This window comes from Protomyctophum parallelum (genome assembly GCF_964188405.1).
Source record: "Protomyctophum parallelum genome assembly, chromosome: 16".
Taxonomy (NCBI): Eukaryota; Metazoa; Chordata; class Actinopteri; order Myctophiformes; family Myctophidae; genus Protomyctophum; species Protomyctophum parallelum.
In genome coordinates, this window is record NC_139711.1 from 16,635,210 (window position 1) to 16,648,623 (window position 13,414).

Sequence of the window (13,414 nt, forward strand, 5' to 3'; positions counted from 1 at the left end):
ATCTTCTGTGGCCAGATGTAATTTCCTGGGGTTTATTAGGACTATAGTAAATAATAAAAAAATAAATCACCATAAAATTTGGTAAAAAAATACATATTTAGCCCCATGCTCGAATGCCCCCGCCCCCCTGTCAAAAAGAGCTAAAATCCCTAAAACGAAAGAAAGCAGCAAATGAAAAGAAATCTTTTACTTTCTCTAATGACAACCTAAAACATGAACCTTGGTTGAAAAAAACTAAAGTTGTCCTTTAAGGTAGGGTAGGGTTCCAGTCCGATATTATTTACAACCTACATTACTTTCACCGTGGTATATTTCACCCCCAGAAAAACCTCCCCCCATCCACCCGAAGCCCCGAAACCATGGAAAACCCCCGTTCCCCCCCTTAACAATGGCGAATGATAAATTCAGCACGAAGAAAGTGCTTGATGAACTGAAGAATACAATACAATACAAAAATGTCATGGATTGACGTTACTTTTATGATCTTTGTTGACAACAAGATCCTCTGAAAATGTACGCCAATGAGTTGTATTTCACTCTTTCACAAATAGGCTACATGCTGTATGCTGACTCATTGAGGCGGGCTATTCAATTCTCAAAATGTCACTTAGTTTACATGACAATAGGGGCGAGTATTTTGCAGGTGTCCCCAGCGAAAACAAGAGTCTCATTACATCAAAACAACAGCGTTGACACTCAGTTACTTAAGAATCCTTGTGCTCTGTCAGCAGACTCAGTGTGGGATTCAGTGCGTCTGCTTGTGGCTGGGAGGGGAGGGGAGGGGGGTTGGAGCTCTGGCGTTGATGGACAGTCGACTGAATGCAGTAGTGGCAGTCTGAAATGTCTGCTGGGCACACACACACACACACACACACACACAGACAGACAGACACACACACAGCCCCGGGGGCGTGCTGCGCACAAACTCAAGGACAACAGGGATCTGTAAACTCGGCCTGGGAGACATGAAGTGTTCTCACTGTCTATCTATCTGATACAGTGTCTGACGTCTCATATTAATGGGATGCATATGTCATGTCAATGACATGTTGATGGTTTCTGTAGTCAAAGCAAAATCCAGGGTGTTGATAAATCCCCAAAAGGGCTGCAGGTGCAGGACTTTGCTCGGCTCTTTCCGCTGACACCAAAGAAATACAGTAGCCTACTTAATTTTGAAGTTATGGTTGTTGAACATCTCTAAAAACAATCATTGATATAGGGCAATATGGAGAGGAGCGGTTTACGCCCGGCAGCAATGATATCAATATATTTAGTACCATATGCACTGTGCACTCGTCCTGCCAGTCTGCCACTCTCCTTTTTGGTAATGTGGTCTTTCCATTGAAGCTCCTCCATGTAGTGTAGCATACGTAGACTAGAGATAATGTACAAACCACAGGGCCTGTTAATTTCCTTGTTAAAGTGTAGAGGAATGCGAGGGCAGCATTGGACTCCCGTTTCCACCGACCCATCTCCCCCGGATCCTCCCATCCCTGCAGCCCAAAGCCCAGACACCTGGAATACCATGGGGGGTTCAGACCAACAATGAAGACTTGTTGAAGAGACAGATAAGCCTCTATCCAAACCGATCCTCCTTCTAGAATTGCTATATTTTCCCTGCCCCCCCCACAGGAGTCCTTTTCAGCATTTGCCAGGCTATCTTTGTCGAGCATGAATACTGTATGTCCTTTATTCACCTGTTTGGTTAAATTAAGGTCAAATTAAAAAGATGATAGTGCCAAACAATGTTACACACACATTAATAAATGCTGTTTTGAGATATATTTTGCATATATACACATGCAGTATGTATATAAAAATAACGATTGTCACTAGTGGTTGCTTTCCTATTCACTGAATAGTATTCAGTGTTTTGAATGTGGGAGCTTTGTGTTGCACATAATTAAACCTTTATTCTGCCATCAATGCTGGCTTTGTAGTGATGCATTTGCTTAGCATTTGTGACACATTAGAGTAGTTGACATTCTAAGTACTTGGCATGTATTTAGCAAGTATTGGAATTAACTTTGCCTTTCTAGAAAACATACTTTTTAGGCTGACAAAGCTATTCCATCTGCTGCTTAGTACTGGCTCTGCTTAGTAAGTCCTAGTTCAAGAATACACTTTTGAGACGTAGTCTGCTGCCATCTACTGGTAGTCAGTTGACATTGACCTGTTGTCCAGATTTGGCCATGTCATGGAGAACATTTTAAACATCCTCCTTTTCTTTTTTTAAATAGCATAAATATCAGATCTACAAGCTTACAACACATTATCGCATTGCAAAGCTTTTTGAGCTTGCTTATTTTGAAAACTAGGCTGATGCCCATTGGGAATGATGCCTTTTGGAAACTATATTATATGCCCCTCCGGTTGCAATCTCTGCTGTACCCGTTTGTCAGAGTACCCGTGGTACCTGTCTATCTTTTATGCCCGTATATGGATATGTCTGTATCTGTCTGTGTCCCTTTTATGCCCATAATATGGATATGTCTGTATCTGTCTGTGTCCCTTTTATGCCCATAATATGGATTTACGTGTCAGGCATGCCTTTACGTGATGCCTTATTGATGGAAACGGGGTACTCAATATATGGGGATTCTCAGATTAACTTTTTTACTGGAAAAACCCGTTCAACTTCCCACATTACTCCCTCGGGTCCTCTGTGATATGTCAAGATTGAAGTCGACAGTTCTTGAGATACGCCCGTTATAAAACACTGCATAAACATAATGCATGGATGTACCGTACTAGCATGCTAAGCTTGTTTTGTCAAGATCTTTAGAAAGCACAGACATGTCTGGATGTATAGGTGTGTGGTCCATTAGAATGCTGGTGCAACTGTTGTTTACCTCCACACAAGCTTTGTTATCTAAGAACCTTGGTTTTTGATGATAGGCTGTCATAATGATATACGGCGTAAGCAATTGTCCATGTTTAAGGTCATTCCATTTACTTGATTTTACTGAGCTTGTGTAAACAATTACACAAGTGCAAAGATGTTCCAAAGTTATACTGGAACGGTGGAACCAGGAAAATAACATCCTGAGTCACAGGGCCACATGTGGAAAAGAAAAAGTAGCTTTTCCGCTCACAGCCGCTATGACTCACTCATGTAGAGAAAGGCTGTACGTTCTTCCTCTTGACATCAAATCAGCTACTCTTGACATTGCCTGGTGTTGAAGGCGTCTTAGGCGTGTTTGGCCCCGACTCTGGTAATTTCCTCTGTTGCTTCACTCCTTCCGGCAATAGGCATTGGCGTGCCGCCATGCCCTACTGAAATTCATGACTGCTCCATTAACAATTCATTTGGGTTGGAATAACCTCAGAGCATAACATTAACTTCTCAGGAGAAGTTGGCCAATATCAGACAGCTGGTTCCTGTCTTTTCAAGCACTGCAGGTCTCTGTGGACCTTTGCAACTATCCTCAAATGATCTTGTTTACAGAGTTAAGAATGTTGTATACAGACACCACAACTTGGATAAGCTCATTTCCATTTCCAAACAGACAAACGCAAGATATGTCAATATTAGCTCTGGGTTATATATACTGTACCTGCGTTAACATTACATGTTTGCTTACTGTAAGTATTTAGATATTTGATATTCATTTAAGCTTCCCCGCCCCCTTCCTATACAAACCCTAACTTAAAAACTGTTTTTTTTTGTGACTTTCGCCTTTATTTTATATGGAGGGACAGACAGTAGGCTGACAGTTAACCATCCCTCCCCCCAGTTATCGTCATCATCAAAACAATATAAAAAATAACATTAATAATTTAGTACAGACATACAAAAACAAACATACATACAGACATATGATATAAACAGGATACAAAAATAATAATTTAAGCACAGATAACAAAAACAATATAAATAACAAAAAAATAAAATAAAATAAAACAAAATAAATACAATTATGAGTTGGGTTATTCGAGTTCAAGAAATAGTCAGTCACAAGTTATATTGGAAAAGATTGTGTTCGGAACGTTGTCCTATATCACCCTCTATACACAGTTCTATCATTATGAGAATGCAAAAAACATACATAGTATTGATTCAATTAGTCTGTCGGAAGTACTCTCAGATTCTCAAAGTAGGTGATAAATGGTTGCCAGCTAGAAAAGAACCTTCCTGTTGAACCTCTAATTGTAAACTTTATTTTTTCCAATTTTAAAAATCCCATAATATCCTTAAGCCACATAGCTATAGAAGGGGAAGTTGGGGATTTCCATCCCAACAATATTGTACGTCTTGCTATCAGTGTGGCAAATGCTACCATATTAGACTGTTTCTGGGTTAGAAGTTCAAAGTCTGATGGCACTCCAAAAATAGCGATATGGGGTGACGGCTCCAAACGAGCATCAAATATATCAGACAAAATCTCAAATATTTTAGTCCAATAATGTACCAGCTTCGGGCAAGACCAGAACATGTGTGTGTGTGATTAGCTGGTGAGAGAGCACATCTATCACATTTATCATCAATTCCAGGATATATTGCAGCAAGTTTAGATTTGCAGTAATGAAGTCTATGAAAGACTTTGAATTGAATGAGGCCGAGTCTAACACATGATGTTGATTTGTTGACTCGATCAATAGCCACATCCCACCATTCATCAAGAAATGTTTCATCCAGCTCGGTCTCCCACCTATTCCTATTTTTGTCCATAGGGAGGATGTTTAATCTCATAAGAGATTGGTAAGTAACTGAGATTTGGCCCCTTTGCCCAGGATGCAGTATTAGGAGGTTGTCCCATGGTTTATTTGCTGGTTTCTCAGGGTAGGAGGGAAATTGATTTTTAACAAAATCTCTAACTTGAAAGTATCGGAAAAGATTATTGTGGGCTAGATCATATTTGGTACGAATTTTCTCAAAACTACTGAATACATTTCTCTCATAGAGATCTGAGAATTTGACAAGACCTTTATCTTTCCACTGTTTGAAAGCTAAGTCTGACATAGAGGGAGGGAATAGGTGATTGCCAAGTATGGGACAATTTATAGAGCCATCCTTAAATTTAAAGTGGGAGCGCAACTGTGACCAAATCTTAATGGTGGCAATCACTACTGGGTTTTGGGTAAATTTAGATGGTGTCAACAAATTTTTTAAAGTGAAATATGCCTTTAAGTTTCCATCGTATTGAATAGTTATATAGGAGCGCTCATATCTACTACGCATGAACCAACACGCACGCTCTCTCTCTCTCTCTCTCTCTCTCTCTCTCCTTCCTGTGTGTAGTTGGATGACCCATCAGTGTTCCCAGCAGTGATTGTGGAGCAGGTGCCGGCAGCAGACCTGATGCAGGTCTACTCTGGCCTGGAGTCGGATGAGGTGAACGGCATCATGGTGGACACCACCCTCCACGTGGTGGAGGAGCCCATCCTGGGCGGGGGCGTGGACCTCTCAGGTATAATAATATATAATATATTTTAATATATTTACTTTTTAGTTGGAAAGAGGAATAGTGTGACAAATGTGCAATTCATTCGTTCCTTATACATTTTTATAACTTATTATGTATTCTTTAAAGTATACAGAAAATAGCTGGTACTCTGGTAAATAGGAGTACTCTGGTAAATACTCTGGTAAATAGGAGAAACTCTCACTCTGTGTGTGAGCTTGTAGATCAGCTATGTTCGGTAAAGATATTTAGTGTACAGTGAAAAATTAGGGGCCCTAGTATGGACCCCTGGGGGTCTCTGTCAACTATACTTTGAACACACGAATGGGCTGACATACTCTTACTCTTAAATAATTTCCTAACTCTAAGTGTGCACGCAGACACATTTTCTGTCTTTCTCTAAAAGATACAAGTATATGTATACATATTACATCATAGTTTAAAAATCGATGATGGGTCAATGTTCAAACTTGTGTCACTCGACCAAAGGCCTGTTTGACAACGTGTAAATGAGGTATAATCAGATGGGGGATACAGCAGTAAGATCACATCCTGATCATTGTTTGTATGTGATTGGTCAACAGAAACAACGGTCACAGGCGACGGCATGGAGAACAATGAGGCAGCAACTGCACTTCTGAACATGGAGTCTCCAAATAACATTTTGGATGAGAAGCGCATGAGTATGTTTGTTTTATTTGTATTTACCGCATAAAATAAATATAGAAGCAATGATGGTGAACAGGACAGTTCTGATCTTAGTTCTGCGTTGTATATGTTCAAACAAGATGTTCATATAGGTTTGGTTCTTTAGCCTAAGTGTCTCGTTTTATGTTTAGTTCACCCCTATACCAATCTTCTGGAGTCAGACTTGACCTACATTCCACTGAGGCCTGATCAGATGTCCAACGGTGGCCTTGACATATCAATGGATGAAGACACCTCATCCATGGATGAGCCTGAGGTTCCACAAAAGTGCTTCTCCAAACCACAGAGAAAAACCAAAGGTAATGGTTTGCTCACCAATTGGGTTCTATAGGGTTTAAAGTGGGTTTCCTAGTTTAGTTTAGTTTTTATTTATTTAGATATAGTCTTATGATTTTTGTATTTGGGGTACCGGTAATTTGTTAGTGGAAAAAAGGTCAGAAAAGGTATTTATAGTTAAAACTAAATTGGAAAATAGGTTTCATATCCATCCTAAATATTTTTGTATAACATTGATCTTTTACATTTCAGTTAACTAAATGTCATATTCCACATCCTTTTTTTGGTTGTAATTTTATTTTTTTAATTTAAGTCAGTAATTCCAGCTTTCATGAAATAAAGAAACTCAAACTTTATACAAGAGAGTGTGGATATTCCCCTTGTGAACATAGTACCCTAACATGCGCTGCTCCTGGGTTCCCATCCTTACAGTGCGCAAGCCGCGGGCGGTGCGTCCCTGCTCCCCCATCACCACTCCCAGCCTGCCACTCAGGAAGAAGAGCAAGGAGGGGAAAGGTAAGCCTCACATGCTGACTAGTGCGTTTCACCGTCCGAAACAACAAGCCAAAAAAGAAAAGCAAGGATCTTGCCTCATTCAGCGTACCCCTTTGTGTTTCCTCTCGCGGAGCGTACTGCAAACATCAGTCCTCCACCTCCTGCTGTGTGGTCCGACGGGTGAGCTAATTGATGAGGTGCTCTCAAAGTTCTGCGTTTCACAGGGAAATAGAAGTGATTGTGGGCTGGAGGGCACATTGATGCACTGCTGATAGAGCCACGCTAGTTTCACTAGATGTGCCCCCCCCATTACACTATACAGAGCAGGATGCTGATCAACTGCACACATATACATCACCCTGTCATGGTTGCAGGGACTCGAGTGACTGCTGGAAGGGTTGCTGTTTTTAACCACTTCTGGCCAGAGCGTCTCACAAACAAGAGTAATCTACTGCCAAGCCCTGTATAATTAATTCCCTGCCATACACACACACACACACACACACACACACACGCACACGCACACGCACACGCACACGCACACGCACACGCACACGCACACGCACACGCACACACACACACACACACACACACACACACACACACACACACACACACACACACACACACACATAAACACACACACATAAACACACACACACACACACACACACACACACACACACACACACACACACACACACACACACACACACACACACACACACACACACACACACACACACACACATAAACACACACACACACACACACACACACACACACACACACACACACACACACACACACACACACACACACACACACACACACACACACACACACACACACACACACACACACACACACACACACACGCACGTACAAAAACAGAATTGATTTATTCAAGTTAAGGGAATAAAAGTAGTGGCTGGCTGCTGTAATTGCATGATTTGCATCTCTGACATTTTGCAATTGTTAAATTTCAACAACAAAAGAAATCCTGAAATTCTAAATCCTAATTGCTAATATTAAATTATAGATATTTGTGGCACTGCTTCAAAACCCTATAGGACTAGGACTGCTTGGCCTGATATAGGTTTGGATATTAAAAAAACTCGACTTCATCATGTACTTCCTCTCCCCTATATTGCAGGCAACACCATCTACCTGTGGGAATTCCTCCTGGCTTTGCTGCAGGATAAAAACACCTGTCCCAAATACATCAAGTGGACACAGCGGGAGAAAGGCATCTTCAAACTGGTGGACTCTAAAGCCGTGTCCAAGCTGTGGGGCAAACACAAGAACAAGCCTGACATGAACTATGAGACCATGGGCAGAGCTCTCAGGTTAGAGGGACATATATATGTATATCACCAATGGGCCTCTATGTTATTTAAAATTAAAAACAATTCATAACTGTTTCTAAAGTTATATAGTAATTATGTGTGGTTGTCACACTGCACACCAGTGTGCCTTGCCATACCGTTTGGGAACCACTGGTGTATTTGTATAACCACATGAACCCTATCTTCCCTCTTCTGGCCATGTCATAATAGGCGAACATTTGGTCAAAATAGCAGATCTTGTGGATTGGTTATTTTCTGCAACAAGAATTGGTATAGTGGGAAATAGGAAGAGGGCCCCTGGGGCACACCAGTCAACGAAGTAAAGCTCAAATGAGAGAGACTCCATTCCAGAAGCAAGATAGTAATTGTCATGCACATTAGCTTCAATTCAGCGCTGGTCCCCCGCAGACATCATTTCCATAGCTATGTTCATAAGCATATACCGTAATGAGAATTGAACACTTCAGGGGTCCATTACCATTTCATGATGATCACTTATGCACTGCATTAAACAGCACTGTATCCTCTCTGCTCTAGATACTACTACCAGAGAGGCATCCTGGCCAAGGTGGAGGGACAGCGGCTCGTTTATCAGTTCAAGGAGATGCCATCTGATCTGGTGGTGATCGAGGACGATGAGGGCTCCGACGCCAACGCCGGCTACGGGAGCCACAGATCTAGCGGCCATGGGCGGTCGGGAGTCCGCGGGGGGTCAAGGGGGAACGGGAAGGCCCACGGACACCACCACGTATCGGTTAAGCACATAAAGAAAGAGCCAAGCGACGAGGATCTTTACCTGGAGACCAACGGCCGGCAGGCCGAGCAGTTGATTCAGACACTCCACGTGTTGCAGTCCAGCCATGCGATGAGGTGAGAGATGTGCACTAGGAACGATTAACCACTTTCAACCCGGTTTCCCTATTTTGATCAATATAGGGAGTGGTTAACAATGTCATATTCACCACATACACATACTGTACACAGTTAGCCCAATAGCGTATCTCAACACAATAACATTACATTATGAATTAAAGCTGCTATAAGCAATAATATGTCAACATTTTAATGACCGTTTAATTTTTAAGACAGCCAGCAATGGGTAGAACGCTCCCAAAAAAGATGTTCCTAGAAGCTTTGTCATTGGTCGGAAAAGAAACTTGGTTGCAATGACTAACCAATCAGGAAGCAGACAGGCAAATTGACCAAAAGAGTGTTCTACCCATTGCTGGCTGTCTGAATACCAAAAAATAAAAAAATAAAAAGGTCATTAAAATTTTGACATAAATTGGCAGCTTTAATGTTAATGCCAGGTGAGTTTCTTTCTGAAAATAGTTTTCGTTTTTTAAATGTTTGTGTCATGAGTAGATCTACACAGAACACAACATTACGCAACGATACAGCGATGCCGTTTATATTTGTCAAAATATCACCTGTGAATAAAAGCATCAACCTGTATAAATTGGGCATCAACTATTACTATGTGGATCATTTTTATGTGATTTACCCGCCGGCAAGTATTGTTTATTTGTCATGCCCCTGGAGTGTGAAGCCCTTAACACTGAGGATTGCATTGTGTACACAAGCCAGCACATAGCCGTCCTTGAAAGTCACAACACCTCATTCTTTATCTCAAGAGCCTTTCTGTCAACCTATTATTAAAACCGCTTCTCTCTGTTAAGAAATAACACAATCATCAGTGCCCTGCAAAAACCCTGTTTTTATGTTTTTCTTTTTATTATTCATGATTAAAAATAATATGAATAAATAAGAAATGTTCCACATTGAATTGTCTAAATTTAGGAAAGAAAGAAATGCTTCCCTGAACTGCCTGGCGTTGCAGATCGGTTTGTCTGTACTTTAGAGCTTGAAAAACAATCCCCCAGAGCTGGAAATTAGAAAAACAAACAGAAACAGAAATCTCACCAAGATGCATACAGATTGGAACTGCCTTAGATCTCATGTTAGATTTGAGCTTTTGCACGCACAAGAGGTCTAGCGTATCATAGCCGCTAACAGTGCACAACCAAAAGATGTGCACATACCTACAGAAAAACCCTAAAGGGTTATTTATACGTTTGTTTTGAAAAGCAGTATTCATTCAAGTTGATTCCAGTTATTGCTTGGACTCTTCTATTTAGATTTGTTACAAATACCATGAACACCAGCAATCATTTTCAGTGCAGTTTAGGATTGTAGCCTTGCAACCTAACTTGAACTAATATAGTGATTTATAGGTCTTTACTCAAGAGCGATTCCAATTAAGTCTTACGCATCAGATGTTCAGAGGACTGGAGTATGTGTTGTTGATGAGAACAGATTTTCAACTGTGCGTTCTCTAAACCAAAGTGGGGTCCGGGGACTCATTTGAACCACATTTTATACTTTGGCTATTCAACACTTTCAGATGGGGGTTGGGGTCCGTGGCCAAATATTTATAAATTTGGGGATCCTTGACATAAACATGTTTGAGAACCACTGCTCTAAATAAACAGACCTCTTTTATCATTCTCTTTAAAGGAACATCCACAGTGCTGCTTCTGTTCCCATGGTCCTAACATCCAGCAGCTCTCTCCAGTCTAGTGCACTGACCAACGGGGACTCCAGCCACACCTCCTCCCCCCCTCGGGTCATCCTCCACACTGTTCCCTCCACCACGGCGGAGGTCAAAGACCTGCTGACCCTCCACAGCCCCCTGGCCACAGGGGCCGGCGGCCTCCAGGACGGCTTCCGCCAGCAGCTGCTTCTCACCAGCTTGGGCTCCTCCTGCGCCTCCTCCACTCCTACGTGCACCTCCCCCACTCTCCCTCGTCTGGTCACCATGGTTGCGCAGCAGCCCGGTACTGTGATTGCCACCGTGCTCAAGTCCAGCGACCTCCACGGGCTGCAGATCAAAGAGGAGACGATGGATGCTCACAACTATTTCCAGTCGCTAGTTAACAGCGATCCGTCACTCGCGGCAGTGACCTTCGACAGGGAAGAGCTGGAGATTGGAGAGATAGGGCTGAATTACAGGACTGTGATCATTGAAACTGGTCAGTGCAATGGGCTGGACGAAGGTGAGACGCAAATTAACGGACACTTTTCTCAAAGCAGCAGCCCGAGTGAGGGCCTGACCCCTGTGGAGGAGCTAGAGGTGCGAGGGGAGATGTCCTTGCAACCTGAGCATATGATCAAGGGCCTTCCAGAGTTGCCGGTCTCCATCCAACTCCCTGCAAACTTTATCCAGATAAAGACAGAGCCCATGGAGGCCTAGGACTGCAGCCAGGACTCTTCCATATACAGTGTGAAAATGAAAATAACTATGGACTCAAGTTTGATCACGGACTTGAGGTTTCCTTTCCCTACCGTGATAATCTGATCTTTGAATTAGAGATTTTGCAATGTGTTGATCTTAAACGTTGGTCAAATTGGCCTCAGGATATATTGTTTACTCAGACTTTGTGACCATGTGCCTAATTTTGAACTTCAAGGGATTGTTTTGTCTTGTAAAGATGTCATTGATCAGAACTGGGATTACCTACTGTAGATGCACCCCCTTTATTCACACACTTGAGCGTGCGCACATGCACGCGTCGCACGCACACTCCATACAAACATTCCCGTCTAGGAGAACAGCCATCAATTAAACCAGGGATCCCCTGAAATACCAAATGTGCCAGTTAGAGTAGTAATTTTCTTGCCCGTGCATCTCAATAGATAGTGTCAATGCTTAACCACTTAAGCCTTGTTTTATAAGTTGTCATACGATGGTGTAGTGTGGCGCAAATAGACAACCTAACCTACAAGTTCACAAGAATGAGACACGTGAGCTTATGAAGTAGATTGGCTATTTTCGCTACTTGAAAATGTTTGACATTTTTAATCTACTGTATAATGACATGCTCCAAATAAGGACGGCAGGTTGAAAGTGGTTACAGAGACTTTTGCTCCAAATAGGAGAATGCAGCAGACCAAAAACATGCCAACTGATACAATGAAATCAGACATGAGACAGAGTATGCTTGCGTGTGTGCGTGTACGTGTGCGTGTGCGCGTGTGTGTGTGTGTGTGTGTGTGTGTGTGTGTGTGCTGTTTTGTTATCCACACACACAGTAGTATTTCTAGTTCCCAGGGATGAGGACTGGAATGTCACAGTGTCCAATCAGATTAAAGCACCACCGAGTTTGAAGAGTGCCTTAACAGGAAGTTTAAACACTTCAAGACTTTTATTTGGAAAATGGATGTGAAAGGTTAAAAATGGACTGCATAGATTTTCACTTCAGCAGTTGTGACTTTTCAGACTTTATTTTTTATTTCTTGTCAATATGGTATGTAATGCATCCACCCTCCATTACTCCTGGCCATAAAACACTGTGTTACTATGGAAATGGGCATTTACCATCCACCAAGGACAGTCCAATATCAGACCCCTTTGTATACAGTATAGCTATACAGTCCGGAGGCAGAGAAAGATAGGGAGGGAGGGAGAAAAAGAGAATGCAGAGAATAAAGAGATTCTATAAGCCTTGGCTACAGGGGCTTGCATCTGCACGGTATAAATTATGTTTATATAAGATAGAATATATACATATATATGAATACATTATATGAATATATATACATATATATATATATATATATATATATATATATATATATATATATATATAAGAAATTAAAGCCACAGTGAATTTATTTATTTTGTGAATTTCTAAATTCTGTATAAAAAAAGGCACATTTGTTTTTCTATTTACATGTGTAAACACGAGGGAATATTACAAAACATATTGAACTAATTACCAGAATTATTTGGTAGTTGTTTTCTTTCTTTTCTTTTTTTTTAAGACCAGACCAATATTTTTCAGTTATAAAACATTCTGTATAATCATCACAGCTTTGGTATTTTCACGGTTTTGGACTCAAGCTGGTATGCAATGCCGCATTATTATCGTGTTGATGTCTTTGTAGATATATTTTGTTGTGCGTCTGATTTAAAACATGTATGTGCTTAGGTTCTCCTCCTCAGTGGACATACCTCTTTGTCTTTGACAACAGTATAGCAGCAGTATGGCAGCAGGGGCTATGCAGTCAAACATGTATATTGTGTGCGCATGCCTAAAATAATCTTACAAGTATATCAATTTGTTTGATATTGTTGCTATGGGACAGAAACCTCGCATCCATATTTAATATTTTCATGTT

The 13,414-nt window shown here is 41.4% G+C and overlaps 1 protein-coding gene across 5 annotated transcripts in view; it reads left to right on the forward strand.

Moving 5' to 3' along the window:
• The window catches only part of elf1 (E74-like ETS transcription factor 1), a 56,087-nt gene extending 43,318 nt beyond the window's left edge, over positions 1–12,769 (forward strand). For all 5 annotated transcript variants that reach the window (XM_083785819.1, XM_083785820.1, XM_083785821.1 and 2 more), the window contains 7 exons: positions 5,243–5,411; positions 5,990–6,088; positions 6,245–6,412; positions 6,822–6,905; positions 8,041–8,233; positions 8,771–9,103; positions 10,751–12,769. In XM_083785819.1, the coding sequence (XP_083641945.1) occupies positions 5,243–5,411; positions 5,990–6,088; positions 6,245–6,412; positions 6,822–6,905; positions 8,041–8,233; positions 8,771–9,103; positions 10,751–11,486 (1,782 nt within the window). In that variant the 3' untranslated portion in view covers positions 11,487–12,769. The remainder of the gene's footprint in view (positions 1–5,242; positions 5,412–5,989; positions 6,089–6,244; positions 6,413–6,821; positions 6,906–8,040; positions 8,234–8,770; positions 9,104–10,750) is intronic.
• The last annotated feature ends 645 nt before the right edge of the window (positions 12,770–13,414 follow it).